This window comes from Leucoraja erinacea, chromosome 12 (assembly GCF_028641065.1).
Source record: "Leucoraja erinacea ecotype New England chromosome 12, Leri_hhj_1, whole genome shotgun sequence".
Taxonomy (NCBI): domain Eukaryota; kingdom Metazoa; phylum Chordata; class Chondrichthyes; order Rajiformes; family Rajidae; genus Leucoraja; species Leucoraja erinaceus.
In genome coordinates this window covers 44,341,342-44,360,278 of record NC_073388.1, presented here as the reverse complement: position 1 = coordinate 44,360,278, position 18,937 = coordinate 44,341,342, and the positions used below count along the sequence as shown (strand labels likewise).

The window sequence follows — 18,937 nt, the reverse complement described above, 5'->3', positions numbered from 1 at the left end:
TCCTATGTGGGACACATGACAATAAATTATCTTGACTTAACTTGTAGGTATGATTCTATATTCATTATATCATCTGCTTATCTATGTATGCTACAGTACACCTTGAGGAATCCTTGGATCTGGGCACAGAGGTCCTTCTGTTCCTCTTAATTCCCTAGGGCCCTTTCAGTCATTGTTCATGTCCTACTCTTATTAGTCCTTCAAAAGTGCATCACCTTGCACTAACAAGGATTACATTCCATCTCACATTGATCTGCCTATTTTATCAACTGATCAATATCATCCTGTGACTATCCTGTTCTCCATGAACATCACCTGCAGTTTTCATTAGATCTGTTAAGCATAGCTCAGAAATTAACTATTCAAGAATCTTTTTTATCTCAAGATTAGTGATTATTTGAAATTCTCTGCCCAAAAGGATCTGGCGACTGATGTTATGTATGTGCAAGTAGCGATGGATAGGGTGTTGGATATAAAGGGAATCAAAGGATGTAGGTTAATAGCTGGAAAATGCTGCTGAGCTCAAATGTCCTCTCATAACTGAAGGAATTGGGCAGAGAGACCCATTGGCCTATTCTTGCTTCCACTTCTCAATATTTTATGAACAAATAGCTGTACACCGCGTGACAGAGTCACAGTTGCACAGCATGGAAACAGGCCCTTTGACCCAACTTTCCTTCCCACATTTGGCACATATCCGTCTAAACCTATCTATCCATGTACCTGTCCAAAGGTCTTTTAGATTTGAGACATCATCAAATTTATCAAACAGTTCCCCAAAAGTAAATTGAATGAAGTGGTGTAATTGCTTTAATAATGTGGGTCGATGGTACAGATGACTCAAATTGGTGTGCAAATCTGCTGATATTACACACCGTTAAATCATAGCATATTAGATTCCCTCTGTAGTTTTGAAAGAACTTCAATCAGTATGGATATTGCAGGGAAGATAAATGATGCAGCTGAAACAATTTTGGGGGGAAAAATTGGAGTAAACCAAAGGAGCACTAACAGAGTCTGAACAAGGGTTTTGACCCAAATGTTGCCAATCCATGTTTTCCAGAGATGTTGCCTGACCTGCTGAGTTACTCCAGCACTTTGCATCCTTTTGAATACTAATTTAGACTGTCTCCTATAAATTACAGAAGGTTGGTTCAAGAGCTGCACTAATTGATGCCAGAATCAGTTTCATTTGATTATCTAATTGCCCCTGTAACACCTATATTGTGTAATCCTGGGTGTGTCTCCAAATTAAACTTGCAGCATGTGACCAGTCTTTATGTTGTTGATGCAAATATTTTGTGTTGAGCTGGACAGAACTGGTTTAACTTGTGGGTTTTTAAGGTTAGGATTACGTACACTACAGGGAATACTCTCAGTAAGTTTTATTTTAATTTGATCAAAGCACTCTGTTAGTTCACATATAGACAATGTGAACTGTAGATGGTATACTTAAAAAAAGCACCCAAAATGCTGTAATAAATCAGTTAGTCAGGTAGTACCAACGTCTGAAGAAGGGTCCCAACCCGATACGTCATCTGTCCATGTTCTCCAGAGATGCTGCCTGACCGGCTGAGTTACTCCAGCACTTTGTACCTTTTTCTGTTAGTTTAGATTACTGCCTATCCCACAAGTGAGTGGTGAAGCCAGCTTTAGGGGAAGTGCTGAAGGAGCAACAGAAGAAATCTAAAATTCCAGACGGTGGAAGAATTTTTAAAACCAGTTCAATCAGTCTGAAGAAGGATCCTGACCCGAAACTTCGCCTGTCCATTCCCTGACCCACTGAGTTCATCCATCACTTTGTGCTTTGCACATTAGAATGCCATAGCCTCACGAATAAAAGGACGTACCTTTAGAAAGAAGATGAGGAGGAATTTCTTTAGTCAGAGGGTGGTGAATCTGGAATTCATTGCCACAGAAGGTTGTGGAGGCCAAGTCATTGGATATTTTTAAGGCGGGAATTGACAGTTTTGTGATTAGTAAGGATGTCGGGGGTTATGAGGAGAAGGCAGGAGAATGGGGTTGAGAAGGAAAGATAGATCAGCCATGATTGAATGGCAGGTAGACTTGATGTGGTGAATGGCCTAATCCTGCTCCTAGAACTTATGAACGTATGAATGTGAGAAAGAAAACGTGACTAGCAAAGTATATTCCTCCTGCTGCTGCACCCGCTGAGATTCTCCAGCAATTTTGTGTACCTTCGATCTTCCAGCATCTGCAGTTCCTTCTTGAACAACAAAGTATATTCCTCGGTTACACAAAAAAGCTGGAGAAACTCAGCGGGTGCAGCAGCATCTATGGAGCGAAGGAGATAGGCAACGTTTCGGGCCGAAACCCTTCTTCAGGCTGATCGGGGGCGGGGGGGGGGGGGGACAAGAAAGGGAAAAGGAGGAGTAGCCAGAAGGCTGGGGGATATAGGAGACAGCAGGTGCAAATCAAATCAAGGAGACAGATTCTAGTTCTCAATAAGGGACAGCCATAGAATTGCTGCCTCACAGCACCAGAGACCGAATTCAATCCTGACTACGGGTGCTGCCTGTACGAAGATTGTACATTCTCCAATGTGACCGCATGGGTGCTCTCTGGTGCTCCATGTTTTCTCCCAGGACCCCATAGGTCGGAGGCGGGTTAATAGGCTTCTGTAAATTGAAGTGCGGTAGGCCACAGGGCCTGTTTCCAGCTTGGATATCAACGAAACGAAACTGATCCCTGTGCGGCGAATGGTTAGTCGCCCAAATTGTGCTTTTGCTTTGTGGCTCACCGATATAGTCATCTGTCACACAGCAAGGATCCAGCGGATGCAATAGACGCCTTTGGACTGTCCATGAGGCCATCTACTTGCGCACGTTTTACCCATATCCCTCTGAATCGGAGTCTTATCTATGTATAAATTCAAATTTGTTAGTTTTCTCTTGCGGTCACATGTAGCAAGGGACAAGTGCATCAACAAGGGGGCTGGACACAAGAGGGTGGGGTCTCATCAGTGACAAGGGATGTTATGGGCGGACAGGATGGAGCGGAGCTGCTCATATGGGGGGAGATGGGAAATCCCACAACCTCATTCTTGGACGTGGCGAAAAAACTAAGGAGGATGGTGGTTTGTATTCAGCAAGAGATGCAAACACTTTCCCCACCATACCCCCTGCCCCCGATCAGCTGAAGGAAGGGTTTCAGCCCATGAAGTTCTTAGGACCTATCTCCTGATGCTCCATAGATGCTGCTGCAGCCGCGGAGGTTCTCCAGCTTTTTTGGGTAACCTTCGATTCTCCAGCATCTGCACCCTCTCCGAACAACGTATATTCCTCTCTGGGCCACACACAGACAAGCGGACTCATTCAATGGGGACTGTAAGAGCACACTGACATAGTCCTCATGTTCCCTTCGGGATCACAGGGGGAGGAGCTACTTTAACACAAACTTTGGAGGAGGTTAGTGATGCAGATTTAAAGCCTATATTAAGTGGCAGCTCCAAAACCCCTTGTGCAAATCAACATATACACAGGAAGATTCTAGTTCTCTATAAGGGACAGAGCCATGCTCCACAGCATCAGAGACCCTTTCACCTGACCATCGCTGCCTGTACGAAGTTTGTACATCCTCCCTGTGGGAAGAGGTACAGGAGCATTAGCTGCAAAACCAGCCCACATGCCATATAGCTGGTTCCCACAGGCTAATAGGACTCTGTAAATTGTCTCGGTAGGCCCCAGGGCCTGTTTCCATGCCAGATCTCAACGAAACTAAACTAAACTGATCCCTGTGCCATTTCATGGTTAGTCAATTATTAATTGTGCTTTTGCTTTGTGGCTCCCACATTAGTCATAGAGTCACACAGCAGGGATCCGGGCCCTTCGGTCCAACACGCCTTTACTGTCCATGATGGCCATTTACTTGAGCAACGTTTTTTTGTTTCCCTCTGAACCTTTCTTATCTATGTATCTATTCAAATTTCTTAGTTTTGTTTATTGTCACATGTAGCAAGATACAGCGAAAGCTTTTTAGTTGCGTGCTATCCTGTCAGCGGAAAGACAATAGACAACACGTGATTACAATCAAGCCATCTACAGTGTACGGATAACAGGATACAGGAATTCAAATTTATTTTCAATCTTATTATTGTACCTGTATCAACTACTTCCTCTGGCAGTTAGATCGTCTAAGAAATATGTGAATGAATGTGTACTTACAAGAACATTTCATTCTCTCCTAGCTAAAATCCCTGCATGACCTAGGAGATTGGTAATCTTCAGAAGGCTAGATGTACAGCGTTTAGGACTGCCAGTCAGTGGTCATACAAAAAGTCCAGGTACAAGTTCCTGAAGGCCACCTTGTGCACGAAGAGACAATTGTGGACCAAGATGGAGTCACAGATGGATGCTTGATAGCTGTGGCGGGGTTTGTGTTCTCACGTCCAACAAGGCGAAACCAAGAAGCATAAGTGACAATGATACATCACCTCCGGGTGAGCTCAGTGCCCTTTAGGAACACTTTGAAAGGCAGGATAATGACACACTTACACAAATCCCACAGCCCCTTTGGGTAAATAGTTCAGTATGTGCTGATTGTTCCAGCCCAAACTGTTACTTTAACCCTAGACTTGAACTGGAGACCAATGGCAGATTACCCATTTGGCCAAGTCTATCGAGAGCTGGTTTAAAGGCCCGCAATATCTTTGGGATGTAAATAAAACTCAAATCTGGCACATTTCCCCACGGGTCAAGAATAGCATCAGGGGTCCCACTACACAATCTTGGCCTTTCAGCTGCACTTGGCTAAAATTGTAGCTTCCTTGTAACCTTCAATGAATACCGTAGCCCGCTCAGGCAGTTCTTCAGGATTGAGGATGACTTGCTTCTTGCCAAACATGTGGCTCTGTATGCCAAGGCCTGCTGGATCTCCTGGCTAACCATTTTAATTCCCCTTCCCATTCCAACACCGACCTTTCTGTCCTGGGCCTCTTCCATTGCAAGAGAGAGACCACAAGCAAACTGGTGAAACGGCACCTCATAGAAACATAGAAACATAGAAATAGGTGCAGGAGTAGGCCATTCGGCCCTTCGAGCCTGCACCACCATTCAATATGATCATGGCTGATCATCCAACTCAGTATCCCGTACCTGCCTTCTCTCCATACCCTCTGATCCCCTTGGCCACAAGGGCCACATCTAACTCCCTCTTAAATATAGCCAATGAACTGGCCTCAACTACCCTCTGTGGCAGAGAGTTCCAGAGATTCACCACTCTCTGTGTGAAAAAGTTCTCCTGTTTTCTCGGTTTTAAAGGATTTCCCCCTTATCCTTAAGCTGTGACCCCTTGTCCTGGACTTCCCCAACATTGGGAACAATCTTCCTGCATCTAGCCTGTCCAACCCCTTAAGAATTTTGTACGTTTCTATAAGATCCCCTCTCAATCTCCTAAATTCTAGAGAGTATAAACCAAGTCTATCCAGTCTTTCTTCATAAGACAGTCCTGACATCCCAGGAATCAGTCTGGTGAACCTTCTCTGCACTCCCTCTATGGCAATAATGTCCTTCCTCATATTTGGAGACCAAAACTGCACGCAATACTCCAGGTGTGGTCTCACCAAGACCCTGTACAACTGCAGTAGAACCTCCCTGCTCCTATACTCAAATCCTCTTGCTATGAAAGCCAACATACCATTCGCTTTCTTTACTGCCTGCTGCACCTGCATGCCTACCTTCAATGACTGGTGTACCATGACACCCAGGTCTCGCTGCATCTCCCCCTTTCCCAATCGGCCACCATTTAGATAATAATCTGCTTTCCCGTTTTTGCCACCAAAATGGATAATATTCTGCTTGGGTAGGCTAACCCAAAGATATGAACATTGAATTCTCCATTTTTAAGTAATCACCCCCCATCACCCCTCCTTCTCATGGTCCCCTGCCCCAGTGCACACCCATTTTCTCCACTATCCCACCCTTCTTACTCCTCCCCCCTGTGCCCTTCTACCTACATCCTTCCCTCTGGCTTTACATTTTACACTTCTTCTCTCCTTATCCGGCACCCTTTTGTCTCCTTTTCATCGCCAGCCTTTGTCACTTACTCCACCCATCTGCCAGCCAAACTCCCTTCACCTGTATCCACCTAGCACACACCAAGCTTTTCCCACCTCCACCTCTATTTTCCAGCTTTCTCCTCCCGAATATAATCACTGAGATAGGGTCATGACCTGAAACGTCACCTATCCATGCTGCCTATCTCCCGAGTTCCTCCAGCACTTTATATTTTGCTCTAGCTTCCATTCAGCTGTTTGTTGCCTTTGGGACCCACAGACTCCCGTGATGTGGACCTGGACGTGCTGTCTAGTTGGCTTGCTTGAGGTGATTAACTTCTTCGGTTACACACACAAGGCTTCTGTGTGTTTCCGATGGCTCTTAATACCATCTTGGATGCTCTATGTTCATTTGAGCAATCCTCGGCCCCAAGATTCCCAGAAGACAGCCACGTTTTCTCAAGGAGGCTTTCAGAACATATTGAAGAGGGACCTTAGAATAATGTGTCCTTTCCAGAGTCTGGTGTCAGGAGTGGCCAAAGGAGTCCAGCAGTATGATGATTATTTCAGACTGAGAAATTAATTTAGAAACAATACAGTTTATTAGAACATCATTTACAGGTTGATAAAGGAATTCTAATAATTTTTTTTTAAATCATGTGTACAATAAATTCTCAAGCAGAAAATTCTAGTACAAATAATCATTCCTTAATTTTTAAATCGTAAAAAAACCCCCATAAACCACTGATTTCTCAAAGTGCTTTGAGAAGTTGGGTTCACAGGAAACACATTTACAATGCTGATCACCCAGGTGGCAAGATAAGAAAAGATTAATTCAAATCCCCAAAATCAAGTGCATGAGATTAAGATGAAGAATGGTGTATATTGTCCTAATGTGTGATTTTATATTTAAAATAATTAAGGCCTTCGGTTTTCTTCTGACATTTTATTAGGAGATAAACTAACTATAAAAATAGATGACACAAAGTGCTGGAGTAACTCAGCCGGTCAGGCAGCATCTCTGGAGAACATGGATAGGTGACGTTTGGGTTCGGGACCCTTCTTCAAGAAATGGATGGTGTTTTGAGGTTGAGGGTATGGGATGATTTTAACCTCTCCAGCTCCCTCCGTTTGATAAGGTGTGACATGAATTGCATCCCATTCAATTGTACCTTCCATTTACACAAAGATAAACAATAGCTTTGATAACTGATGGGATGATTGGAGTTGGGTATTTTTGTTTAGAAGTGTAGGATAAGATAACACTGCGACTCCAGTTACAGCAACCAAGTTAGGTAGGAGAATGAAAAGGTAATGGCCAATGTTCCCCTGCAACGTTGAATTGATATGTTCCCTGGAACATACACAGGGCTTGTCCAACACATGTATGTATGTAGTTTCTTAGTGAGATAGTGGATGTGGAGAGGATGGATAGTGAACAGAGTGGATGTGAAGAGGATGTTTCCACTAGTGGGACAATCTAGGACCAGAGGGCACAGCTTCAGAATAAAAGGATGTATCTTTAGCAAAGCAATGAGGAGAATTCCTTTAGTCAGAGGGTGGTGAATGTGCGGAATTCATTGCCACAGACGGCTGTGCTGGCCAAGTCAATTAATATTTTTAAGGTGGAGACTGACAGATTCTCGAGTGTCAGGGGTTATGGGGGAAAAGGCAGGAGAATGGGGTCAGCCATGATTGAATGACGGAGTAGACAATGATGGGTCGAATGGTCTAATGTTGCTCCTATCACATATGAACTTATATGCATTGGCGTTAAAATGGCTGCTTTTACTTTGATCACCAATTGTGCCAGGATAACATCAAAACAGCAAATCACCAACCTCTCAAATAGTGAGCTGTTTCTTACGAGGTCTTGTAAGCTTCCAGTTACATAATTGTATGTACAACGAAGGGGAAGGAATAACGAAGCACTGTAGTTGGTGAAACATCAGGTAGATCCCCACTTTGTAGGGTGGCAGGGAAGCATACAGTGCCTCAGATGCTTCTAGTTAGCAGCATTAAATTAAACTAGCTGGTGAGCACAAAGCAACATCAAAATACCAGATTCAAAATCTGTTTCTAATATCGGCAAGATTACAAGAGGGCTACATTAAATCAAGTCCATATACCATATTTCCTGGACACAGAAGACGGCCATTTTGTCCCATTGAGTCCATGCTGGTTCACAGAACAATCCTATTCTCCTCATGTTCCTGTCAACTACCACCAGTTCCGACCACTCATATACATATCAGGGGGCGATTTACAGTCCACAGGGGGCAATTAACCTACCACAGTGCAGGGCTGAGGAACAAAAGTGGTGCAGAACATCAGGTGGAAACCCACACAGTCAAAGGGAGAATGTGCACACTCCACACAGACATCACCCGAGGCCAGGATTGAACCTGGGTTACTAGAGGCTGCAGTTCTGTTAGCTGCACCACTGTGCTGCCCCATCAAGTCATCTGATAAAAAGGTAATCAAAGTCTTTTTAGTCGATACAGATCCATCACCGATTTTCCAGCACCATTGGTTCCAGAGCCTTGCTTGAATATCCGCTTTGCTGGACCAACAGAGGTTCAGAGAAGAGTCCAATGGTACCAGGACGGTCCACTTAGGCTGCAGGGGCGTAAGGTCAGTCTCGAACATTGACTATGGGAACTGATCTGCCGGCTCTGGCTGGGCTGGAGTTCCAGAGCCCCGGCCGCAGGTGGTAAATTTGACCTGCCGTTCAGACACGGAAGTCCCGATGAGGTCAAGATCAGTCGCATCATCCAGCCTAGGTGCCACTTTTGTTTTTGGGGTGGGGAGATTTCAAGCATGCTCTCGTCATTTTGTCTGGAATAAAGGGGGTGCCAGACCATCAGTTGCCGGAAAGGCGGTTGGGGCCCTGTATTATAATGTACGAAATATAACCAACAGTATACTCAATAGCAGGCTCACACAAATATCACAAGATGATCATGGACAGATCATTTGTTTCAGATGTTGATTCAGGGATAAATATAAACCTGATCAATTTGGTGAGTTTACCTGCTACTCTTTGAAATAATGGCCTGGCATCTTTTCATCCACCGGAATTATTAGACATACAGAACCATTCTGTGAGAAGCTTAACATCCGTTCACTGAAATGCTATAATGGTTGTTAACTTTAACGAAGGTTGTTAAACTTTGTTGTGTTTCCTACCAAACTGATGCTTGGAAAATGTGTTACACTGCACTAAAAATATTAAATCTAAAGCAATAGAAAGTCTTCTTTTTAGCAGTGAATTGGATTGTCCAAAGGAGCAATTGGGTTTCCTATCTAGAATGCAAAGTTGTTAAGAGCACTCCATTTACTGCAAAAGTAATTGTGGATATAGCATATAGAACAATACAGCACAAGAGCAGGCCCTTTGGCCCACAATGTCCGCGCCAAACATGATGCCAAGACTATCACTTATCTATCTGCACATAAACCATATCCCTCCATATCCATATTACATGGACAAGTATAACTTTCCAATATCTCTGGGAAGGTGAGCCACAAAACCAAGCACAAGGTCTTGTGGTACTTTGTTGGGAGATGACAAGCGGGCAAGATCTCAGACCACCAAAGTAACACAGAGCAGGAAACATTTCTAAAAAAGTGCAAAATTGAGTTGTAGGCACTGGGCTTTCATAAGGTTTTCCACGATTCGAAGTTCAAGGAGCACTAGGGGGTGATTCACAGTGACTGGAAGGGGCTATTGCAATCCTGCTGGGGTTATAGAGTTACAGAATACCAACTGAGCCCGTCAACAATCAACAATACCTTCCCAGGTAGTACAGTGAATATAAATGTCACCAGTCATTGTTCAATGCTACACAAATTTCTCACCTTCCAAACAAAAATAGTTAGCTTTCCATTGTGCGGAAGCACTCTTAGAGCAAGATTAAAGTTAGGCAGTTGCAGAAGTATATTACAAAAAATAAATGATCATAGTTTTCCCTGTCACTTCCACTCCAGGGATTCCTAAAGATATTGTCTATGATTAGCAGCAGAAAATACAGCTTTCAACAAGAATTTAACATTCTGAGCGTTGTCCTCGAAAATACTCTGGAAACTGAAGGGGGGGGGAAAAGTATATGGAAGCAAAATTTCCAGTTACCCATCTGATGATAACGTATGCCTATAGATTCGCAGGAGATTCCTCTCCCGAATAGTTGCTCCGCTTTTATTTTTTATTTTGTATAACAGCAGTCGCAAATAATTGCTAAAAAAAATAATTCAAATAACATCTCCACAAACATATTTTATCTCCAAAATAGATTTAACTTTATTGACGATTTCAGTTTGCTTTTGAAAACAAAAATCAGTAAAAGCCAATTCTGTAGAGGGTTATTTAAAATGCTCTTTGACCATAAACTTTGATTAAAAGCAACTTCAGTGTCAAGTTGTTTATGACAGCCCTTTTCGGGAGCCTAGAATGGAATGACTAACTTGCCTTTATGATTGATAACATCACTTGTTCCCCCCCCCCCTCCCCCCCCCAAAATTAAAAAAAAATTAAAATTCTTTATTATTTTCAGCAAAGTAAAATACTGGTAAATGCATCACAAATTATGAAGCAAGTGGACCAGCAACACCATTATGACAGTGTGGAAGATTAATCAAAAGTATTTTCCATATCAGGGGTCAAATTATCCAGGAGAGATACCACCAATCGACAACTGGTTTTATTTGCATTAGCACTGCTTTGATAGTAGACAGTTAACCTTTTGCCTGCATTTTCTTCAAAGGTATAGTGCAATTTCATGTAGCGATCAGCAGAGTGCAGGCATGGTTTAAAGGCCCACAACAAAATAGATTCCACTACAGACGTTATCTACCTTGGGGAAAGTACGACAGCCCATTCACGTTTGGAGCGCAGAGGTTTAAATGACCTCCGAACTTGCACCATCCAATGGTTAAGCATGACGTTCTGTAATCTCTGCCTTTCTCTACAACCCCACAGTCACTGGACCAAGGGAAAATTAATCCGACCGATTGCATGAAATCCCGGGAATCCAGCATCAGTATTAATCACGTTGTCCATTATATATAGGCTATCTAAAATGACTTTTATTTTAAAACATTGGCATAAAAAAAATGCAGCAGAAAGTAGATTGCGAGCCAGTCCACAAAGACTTTGAACGAAACGTTCGCTGGAGAGAGGCTCCTTCCATATCAGTTGGTGGCTGATGCCGTCTTCAGAGTTTTACCACTTTGGGATGATTCAAGACTTCACTTCATCGCGCAGGTCAATTTCTTCGTAGGCAGGGTTGTCCTGTGGCAGAACATACACAGATAGAGCATTCCCCCGAGCTTCATTATTGAAAAGGCGTTGTTCTTCACCTGGTGGGGGGGGGGGGGGGGGGGGGGGGGGGGAAGAGGGGGGGGGGGGGGGGGGGGAGCAGAGAGCAGAGAGAAATCGTGATCTACACACAGGGAAGAGACGATTGCATGTGCCAAGACAGCTAGGATATACCATGCTGTCTTGCATGACTTCTTTAAAAGAATCCTTAATAAATATTGCACTAAACCTTCAACTCGCCTCATAAATCAAAAGTGAATGAAGAATTTAAAAAAAAACTAGAGGTTGGAAACATGACATTTAGTTTAGTTTTGAGGAACAATGTCGAAACAAGCCCTTCGGGCCAACCAAGTCCACGCTGACCATTGATCACCAATTCACACTTGCTCTATGTTATCCCAGTTTCGCATCCTACACACCAAGGACAATTTACAGCCGTCAATTAACCTACAAACCTGCATGTCTTTAGGATGTGGGACAAAATTGGAGCACCCAAAGAAAACCCATGGGATCATAGGGGGAACATACAAACTCCACACAGACAGCACCCGTAGTAAAGATCAAACCCAGGTCTCTGGCGCTGCGAGTCAGCAACTCTACCATTGTTCCACAATCAAAACAGAAAATGCTGGAAGGACTCAGCAGGTCAGGCAGCATCTGTGAAAAGGGAAAATGATCTGAAGAATGGCCCCAATCCAAAACATCACCTATCCATGTTCTCCAGATAGACCACCACTGATTAAATGAGGTCATGCTCCAGTTTCCTTCCACATCCCAAATACATGCCAGGAAGTTTAACAAGCCCCTGGAAATTGACCCGAGTGCTGATGGGTAGCAGCTGAATCAGGAGTTGATGAGCATGAAAGAGAATAGGTTGTAAGGAAATAGGTGAGGGAATGGGTCTGATGGAAATGTTACGATAGCTGGCATAGAGCCAATAGGCCAAATGGCCTACTATGTCAAAGGTAGACACAAAATGCTGGGTCAGTCAGCATCTCTGGAGAGAAGGAATGGATGATATTTCAGGTCGAGACCCTTCTTCAGACTGATGTCGGGAGGGGGGCGGGACAAGGAAAGAATGTAGTCGGAGACAATAAGCCTAGTGGAAGAACTGGGAAGGGGGAGGGGATAGAGAGGGAAAGCAAGGGCTATCAGAAGTTAGAGAAGTTAATGTTCATACCGCTGGAGTGTAAACTACCCAAGCAAAATATGAGGTGCTGTTCCTCCAATTTGCGCTGGGCCTCACTCTGACAATGGAGGAGGCCCAGGACAGAAAGGTCAGGTTGGGAATTTGAAGTGCTGAGCCACCAGTAGATCAGGTAGGTTAAGACAGACTGAGCGGAGGTGTTCAGCGAAACGATCGGCGAGCCTGCACTTGGTCTCGCCGATGTAGAGAAGTTGACACCTGGAACAGCGGATACAGTAGATGAGGTTGGAGGATGTGCAAGTGAACCTCTGCCTCACCTAAAAAAACTATTTGGGTCTTTGGATGGAGTTGAGGGGGGAGGTAAAGGGACGGGTGTTATAGGGACAGGTGTTGCAGGGGAAAGTACCTGGGGAGGGGGTGGGTGTGGGTGGGAAGGGATGAGTTGACCAGGGAGTTTCGGAGGAAACGGTCTCTGCGGATAGCAGAAAGGGATGGAGATGGGAAGATGTGGCCAGTGGTGGGATCCCACTGGAGGTGGCGAAAATGTTGGAGGATTATATGAATACGACGGCTGATGGGGCGGAAGGTGAGGACAAGGGGAACTCTTTTCTTGTTACGAATGGTGGGGGGGGGGGGGGGAGAGAGAGAGGAGGGAGCAAGAGCGGACGCGAGGAATATCGAGGACATCCTAGTGAGAGCCTCATCTATAATGGAAGAGGGGAACCCTCGTTTCCTAAAAATAATGATAACATCTCCGATGCCCTGGTATGGAACACCTCATCCTGGGCGCAGATGCGGCGTAGACGGAGGAATTGGGAGTAGGGGATAGAGTCCTTACAGGAAGCAGGGTGGGAAGAAGTGTCGTCAAGATAGCTATGGGAGGCAGTAGGTTTGTAGTAGATGTCGGTCAATAGTCTGTTTCCTGTGATGGAGACGGCCTACTTTGGTAAATGAGAAGGGAAATGATCACCGTTTGCAACAATTTTGGTGTTTAATTTAAAAGCTCAAAGGCAAGACACATAAAGTAGGTTCAATAAAGATCAAGAAGTTGGATAGATTCAAAGTAGAGTGTCACAGATTAGCTGGACTGACAGAAAACAATAACTACTCACTGATACTGGGGCTGTCGTCAGTCGCTGGGCATTCATCCTGTCCTGAGGGTAGAGTGTAGATGGCATGCTCAGGGACTTCAGTGTTCCTATCCTGCCCACTTCTTTGGGGACTGCTGGATACCTGCTCCAGCTCCGGAGCTTCGTCAGGTTTCTCCTCATCAATCTGCGGCAATTACAAACCAAACATGTAGATACGAGGTACAAGAGGCCAGTAAAAGTCAAGGTGTTCTCACACTACATTTAAGTTAGAGGCATAAAGTCATACAGCGTTGAAACAGGCCCTACGGCCCAACTTGCTCACACCAACCAATATGACGCATCTACTGTAGTCCCACCTGTCCTATGGCATTTGGCCCAGATCCCTCAAAGCCTGTCCTATCCATGTGCCTAAATATTTCTTAAACGTTGCGATAGTCCCTGCCGCAACAACCTCCTCTGGCAGCTCGTTCCATACACCCACCACCCTTATTTGTGAAAATGTTATACCTCGGATTCCTATTCAATTTTCCCCCCTTTACCTTAATTCTATCTCCTCTGGTTCTTGATTACCCTATTCTGGGTAAAAGACTGTGCATTTACCCGATCTATCCCTCTCATGATTGTATACACCTCTCTAAGATCTCCCCTCATCCTCCTGTGCTCCAAGGTTGTGTAGTCCTTGCCTATTTAACCTCTCCCTACAGCTCAGACCCACGAGTCCTGGCAAAATCCTTGTAAATCATTTGTGTACCCTTGCCAACCTAACAACATCTTTCCACTAACATAGCAACCAGAACTGAACACAATACTCTAAATGTGGCCTTCACTAATGTCTTATATAACTGCAACATCTCCCGACTTGTATACTCAATTTGCATCACAATTATGCATTTTAGAGTTTAGAGAAGCAGCACGGAAACAGGCCCTTTGGCCCGCGTGTCCATGCTGACAACCGATCACCCGTTCACACTAGTTCTATTTTATCTAATATTTCCATCCATTCCCAGCACACTAGGGGCAATTTACAGAGAGCCAAATTAACTTACAAACCCGCATGTTTTTGGGACGTGGGAGGAAACGGAGCGCCCAGAGGAAACCTACACAGTCACAGGAAGAACATGCAAACTCCACACAGACAGCACCCAAGGTCAGGATTGAACTCGGGTTTCTGGTGCCGAGAGGCAGCAGATCTACCAGCTGCACCACAGTGCCGCCCTAAACGTGCACTTCTATGTTACATCCACACAGTAGTGGTGTTCGTCACGGGTCTGTAGTACCTACATCAGAGTCAGGGGGGGGTGGGGGGGGGGGGTAAGCGGCATGGAAAGAGGCCCTTCAGCCCATCTTGTCCATGTCCATCAAGTTGGCATATTGTGCTGGTCCCATTTGCCTGCATTTGGTCCATTACCCCTCTCAACCTTTCCGATCCATCTGTAACATAATGTCTCAACATTTGTACTCAATATCCTTCCCAATGAAGGAAAGCACTCCAAATGCCTTCTTCACCTCACTTTCCTCCTGACTTGCCACTTTTTGGGGGCCATGCAGCTATTCTCCCAGATCTATCCAGGGCTCTACCACTTACTGTGCCAATGGCTGTGGGTCTAAGTCCCACCCAGAGGCTTGTGCCTATAGTCTACAGCTGAAATAGACACAAAATGCTGGTGTAACTCAGTGGGACAGGCAGCATCTCTGGATAGAAGGAACAGGTGACTTTTTGGGTCAAGACACTTCTACGGACTGCTGCCCATCCCACTGAGTTACTCCAGCATTTTTTGTCCATCTTCAGTGCAAACCAGCATCTGCAGTTCCTTCATACACATTTTGTCTACAGCTGAGAATTGTGCAGTGTTAAAAGGAGCCTCTCTCAAATGAGTTATTAATTCCAGGCAAATGCACAATATTCAAGTCACATTTCAGAGAATGATTTATTCAACGATACAGCAGGGAAGCAGGTCCTTCAGCCCATCATCGATCACCCGCTCATACTAGTTCCACGTTATCACACTTTCTCATCCACTCCCTACACATTTGGGACAATTTTCGAGGCCAATTAATCTACAAATGTGCACGTTTTTGGGACCTGGGAGGAAACTGGTGCACCTGGAAGAAACCCACACGGTCACTGGGAGAGTGTGCAAACTCCGCACAGATACCACCCGAGGTCAGGATCGAACCTGGGTCTCTGGTGCTTTGAGGCAGCAGCTCTACCAGCTACATCACTGTGCCACCCTAAACTTGAAGTTTTATCTTACATCCATGCAGTAGTGTGGCATCCATCACAAGCCAGTGGTATCTACATCCCAGTCAATAGAGCCTTGGAGTCAAAGGCGTGCAGCACGGAAACAGACCCTTCTGCTCACCTTGTCTATGCATATTGGGGTGGGCCCACTTACTTGCATTTGGCCTATATCCCTCTGACCCCTTCTGATCCATCTATCTGTCCAATTGTATTTTTAAAGTCATAATAGTATTATTTTCTATAGCTTCCTCCAGCAACTTATTTCAGATACAGACTACTTCCCCAGTGAAGAAGTTACCCTTGAGGTTAGGTAGAGTTGCTGCCTTACAGCGCCAGAGACCTGCTTTCGATTCTGTCGATGGGTGCTGTCTGTATGGAGTTTGTACGTCCACCCTGTGACCTGGTGGGTTTTCTTTGTGTGCTCCGGTTTCCTCCCACACTCCAAAGATGTACAGGTTTGTAGGTGAATTGGCTTTGCTAAAATTGTAAATTGTCCCTAGTGTGCAGAATAGTGTTGGGGAACAGGGATTGCTGGTCAGCATGGACTCTGTGGGCCGAAGGGCCTGTTCCCCACTGTATCTAATAAGTCTTTCTTAACCTCTTTCCCCGCATATTAAGCCTGGGAAAAAATCTGTGGCCTGTCCTGTGATAATCCTCCAACCATCACAACTAAACTATTTATCTGATCATTGTTTTTTTTCCTCTTGTGGAAGCTTGCTGTGGTCAATCTAGCTGTTGTGTTTCCTACTTTACAATACTGAATATACTGCATTTGCTGCAAGACATCCCAGAATATCAAGGCTATGAATGGTGTGTTTATTAAGGAAGATTCTCTCTGTTTGCAGTGTCCAGGGAGATCTAAAAAATGCATTTACTGTACTGTACACTGACAATAAATTGAATCATTTCATTTTTTCATTTCATTTCATCATTTATCTGATCATTGTTTTTTTTCCTCTTGTGGAAGCTTGCTGTGGTCAATCTAGCTGTTGTGTTTCCTACTTTACAATACTGAATATACTGCATTCACTGCAAGACATCCCAAAATATCAAGGCTATGAATGGTGGTTTATTAATGGAAGATTCTCTCTGTTCAGTGTCCATCTTTACAAAACTCACATCCCCTTGCGATCATTTATCTTTCCCTGCAGCAACCTCTACAACAGGTGGCACAGCAGAATTCACAGACAACTCACCTCGATTCCCAGAGCTTTCAGAATGTCGCATTTACACATGGGGCAGGTTCTGTGCTCCAAAAGCCAGGGATCAATGCAGCTCTTGTGGAATATGTGGCTGCAAGAAAGACCAAAAAGACATTTTGAAATATATTTGGTTGCCAGCTGCATATATTACCAACCACCGCCCAACCAACCCGCCACAGCTAACACCAGGATTTTGCACGTTAGTTTAAGGCCTGCAGTTTTCCTGAAGATTGGGTTTACAAAGAGGACATTTGCAGCTGGATCCACACCAATTTCTCCATTTCCTCCCCCTTCTTCCACCTATTTTCGTTTCTCCGGCTTCACACTCCGCACATCTTCCATCAATATCTCCTTATCTCACACCTCATGCCTCGTCATCTCTGGCCTTTGTCTGACCCATCTGTCAATTAAAGACCTCCCCCACCTATCGCTCTCCAGACTCTGTCCCTCCTCCACCTCTCTTCCAGCTTTATCCCCTCACCCCTCCTCAGCGCAATCTGTCTGAAGAAGGGTCCCGTTCCGAAACGTCACCTTATCCATGTTCTCCCGAGATGCTGCCTGGCAAGTGAGTTTCAGTTTAGTTTATTATCACGTGCACCAAGGTACAGTGAAAAGCTTTTGTTGTGTGTGAACCAGCCACCAGAAAGACAATACATGGTTACAATCGAACCAGTCGCAGAGTACAGATACATGATAAGGGAATAGCATTAAGTGCAAGGTAAAGCCAGTAAAGTTCGATCAAAGACAGTCTGAGCGTCCCCGATGAGGCAGATAGAAGTTCAGGACAGCTCTCTAGTTAAGTAAAAAATGTTCTGTCGGAGAGAGATTTAAAGTATGAGCGATTGTAATATGTGATTCCAGGTGTGTTTCCATGGCTAACAAGCAAATAGTCGCCTGGGTTGGGTGTCATCTTGGAAGCTACTTCAGCACCTTGTGTCTTTATTTTCATTTAACAGAGAGGAGAACTAGTTAGATGTGTAGTAGAATGGTCAGACCAGGGGGTAACAAAGTGGTTTCAGCAGCCATTAAACTGAAAGATGTATTAGAATTGGAAATGAGTGATGTTGCCAACAACAATGTTTAAAGAGAGATTGTATTTAAAATACTTCCGCAACAGAAGTGTCGAGGGGATGGGAGTGGGGAGCTGTATTTCACATGCCAACTTTCTGGGAGGTGTCTTTGTGAGACAAAATGCTGTTTCGCAACTTTTGAGTAGTGAAACCTTTGAGCAACTTTTGAGTGCTGTGGAAATTGGAGGTGGATAGCAATGAACACGAGTGTCCCACACAATCAAAACAAAGGTCACAAGACCCAGGTGACAGGGGGCAATTCATCACTAACCGGGCGTCACCCACAGGACAGCATACGTCAGCGTATGACGGGGTGCATGACATGATGAGACACCCAAATGTCGCCCCAGGATTTTGAACATTCCACGTGTCACGCCCGTGACAACCTAAATGTCACCCAAATGACGCCCAAGTGGGACAGGCCCTTTACAGCGTCAGAGATCCGGGTTCAATCCTGACTACTGCTGCTGTCTGTACGGAGTTTGTACGTTCTCCCTGTTTCTGTGTGGGTTTTCTCCGGGTGCTCCGGATTCCTCCCACACTCCAAAGATGCACAGGTTTGTAGGTTAATTTGCTTCAGTAAAAATGGTAAATTTGTCGCCAGTGTCGGATAGTGCTAGTGTACGGGGTGATGGCAGGTCGGCACGGACACTGAGGGCCAAGGGGCCTGTTTCCGCAATGTATCTCAAAAGTCTAAAGACTGACACGCTAGTGCAGTACTGAAAGAATGCTGCACTCTCAGAGGTGCTTTCCGACAGACTAGAGGCAGACCCGCAGGCTTAGTATCCTCACAGGAATGGAGGAGGAGGAGAGAGGACTATGTCAACTTATGAAATTATAAGGGTCACAGATAGT

The 18,937-nt window shown here is 44.7% G+C and overlaps 1 protein-coding gene across 3 annotated transcripts in view; it reads right to left on the bottom strand.

The window, feature by feature from the left end:
- Positions 1–10,288: 10,288 nt before the first annotated feature.
- Positions 10,289–18,937, bottom strand: part of LOC129702297 (E3 ubiquitin-protein ligase RNF128) — a 116,336-nt gene continuing 107,687 nt past the window's right edge. For 2 of the 3 annotated variants that reach the window (XM_055644022.1, XM_055644021.1), the window contains exons 5-7: positions 17,007–17,103; positions 13,590–13,752; positions 10,289–11,371 (exon numbers count right to left, since the gene is read on the bottom strand). In XM_055644022.1, coding sequence (XP_055499997.1) covers positions 11,253–11,371; positions 13,590–13,752; positions 17,007–17,103 — 379 coding nt within the window. In that variant the 3' untranslated portion in view covers positions 10,289–11,252. The remainder of the gene's footprint in view (positions 11,372–13,589; positions 13,753–17,006; positions 17,104–18,937) is intronic. The other variant, XM_055644023.1, reaches the window with a different exon arrangement.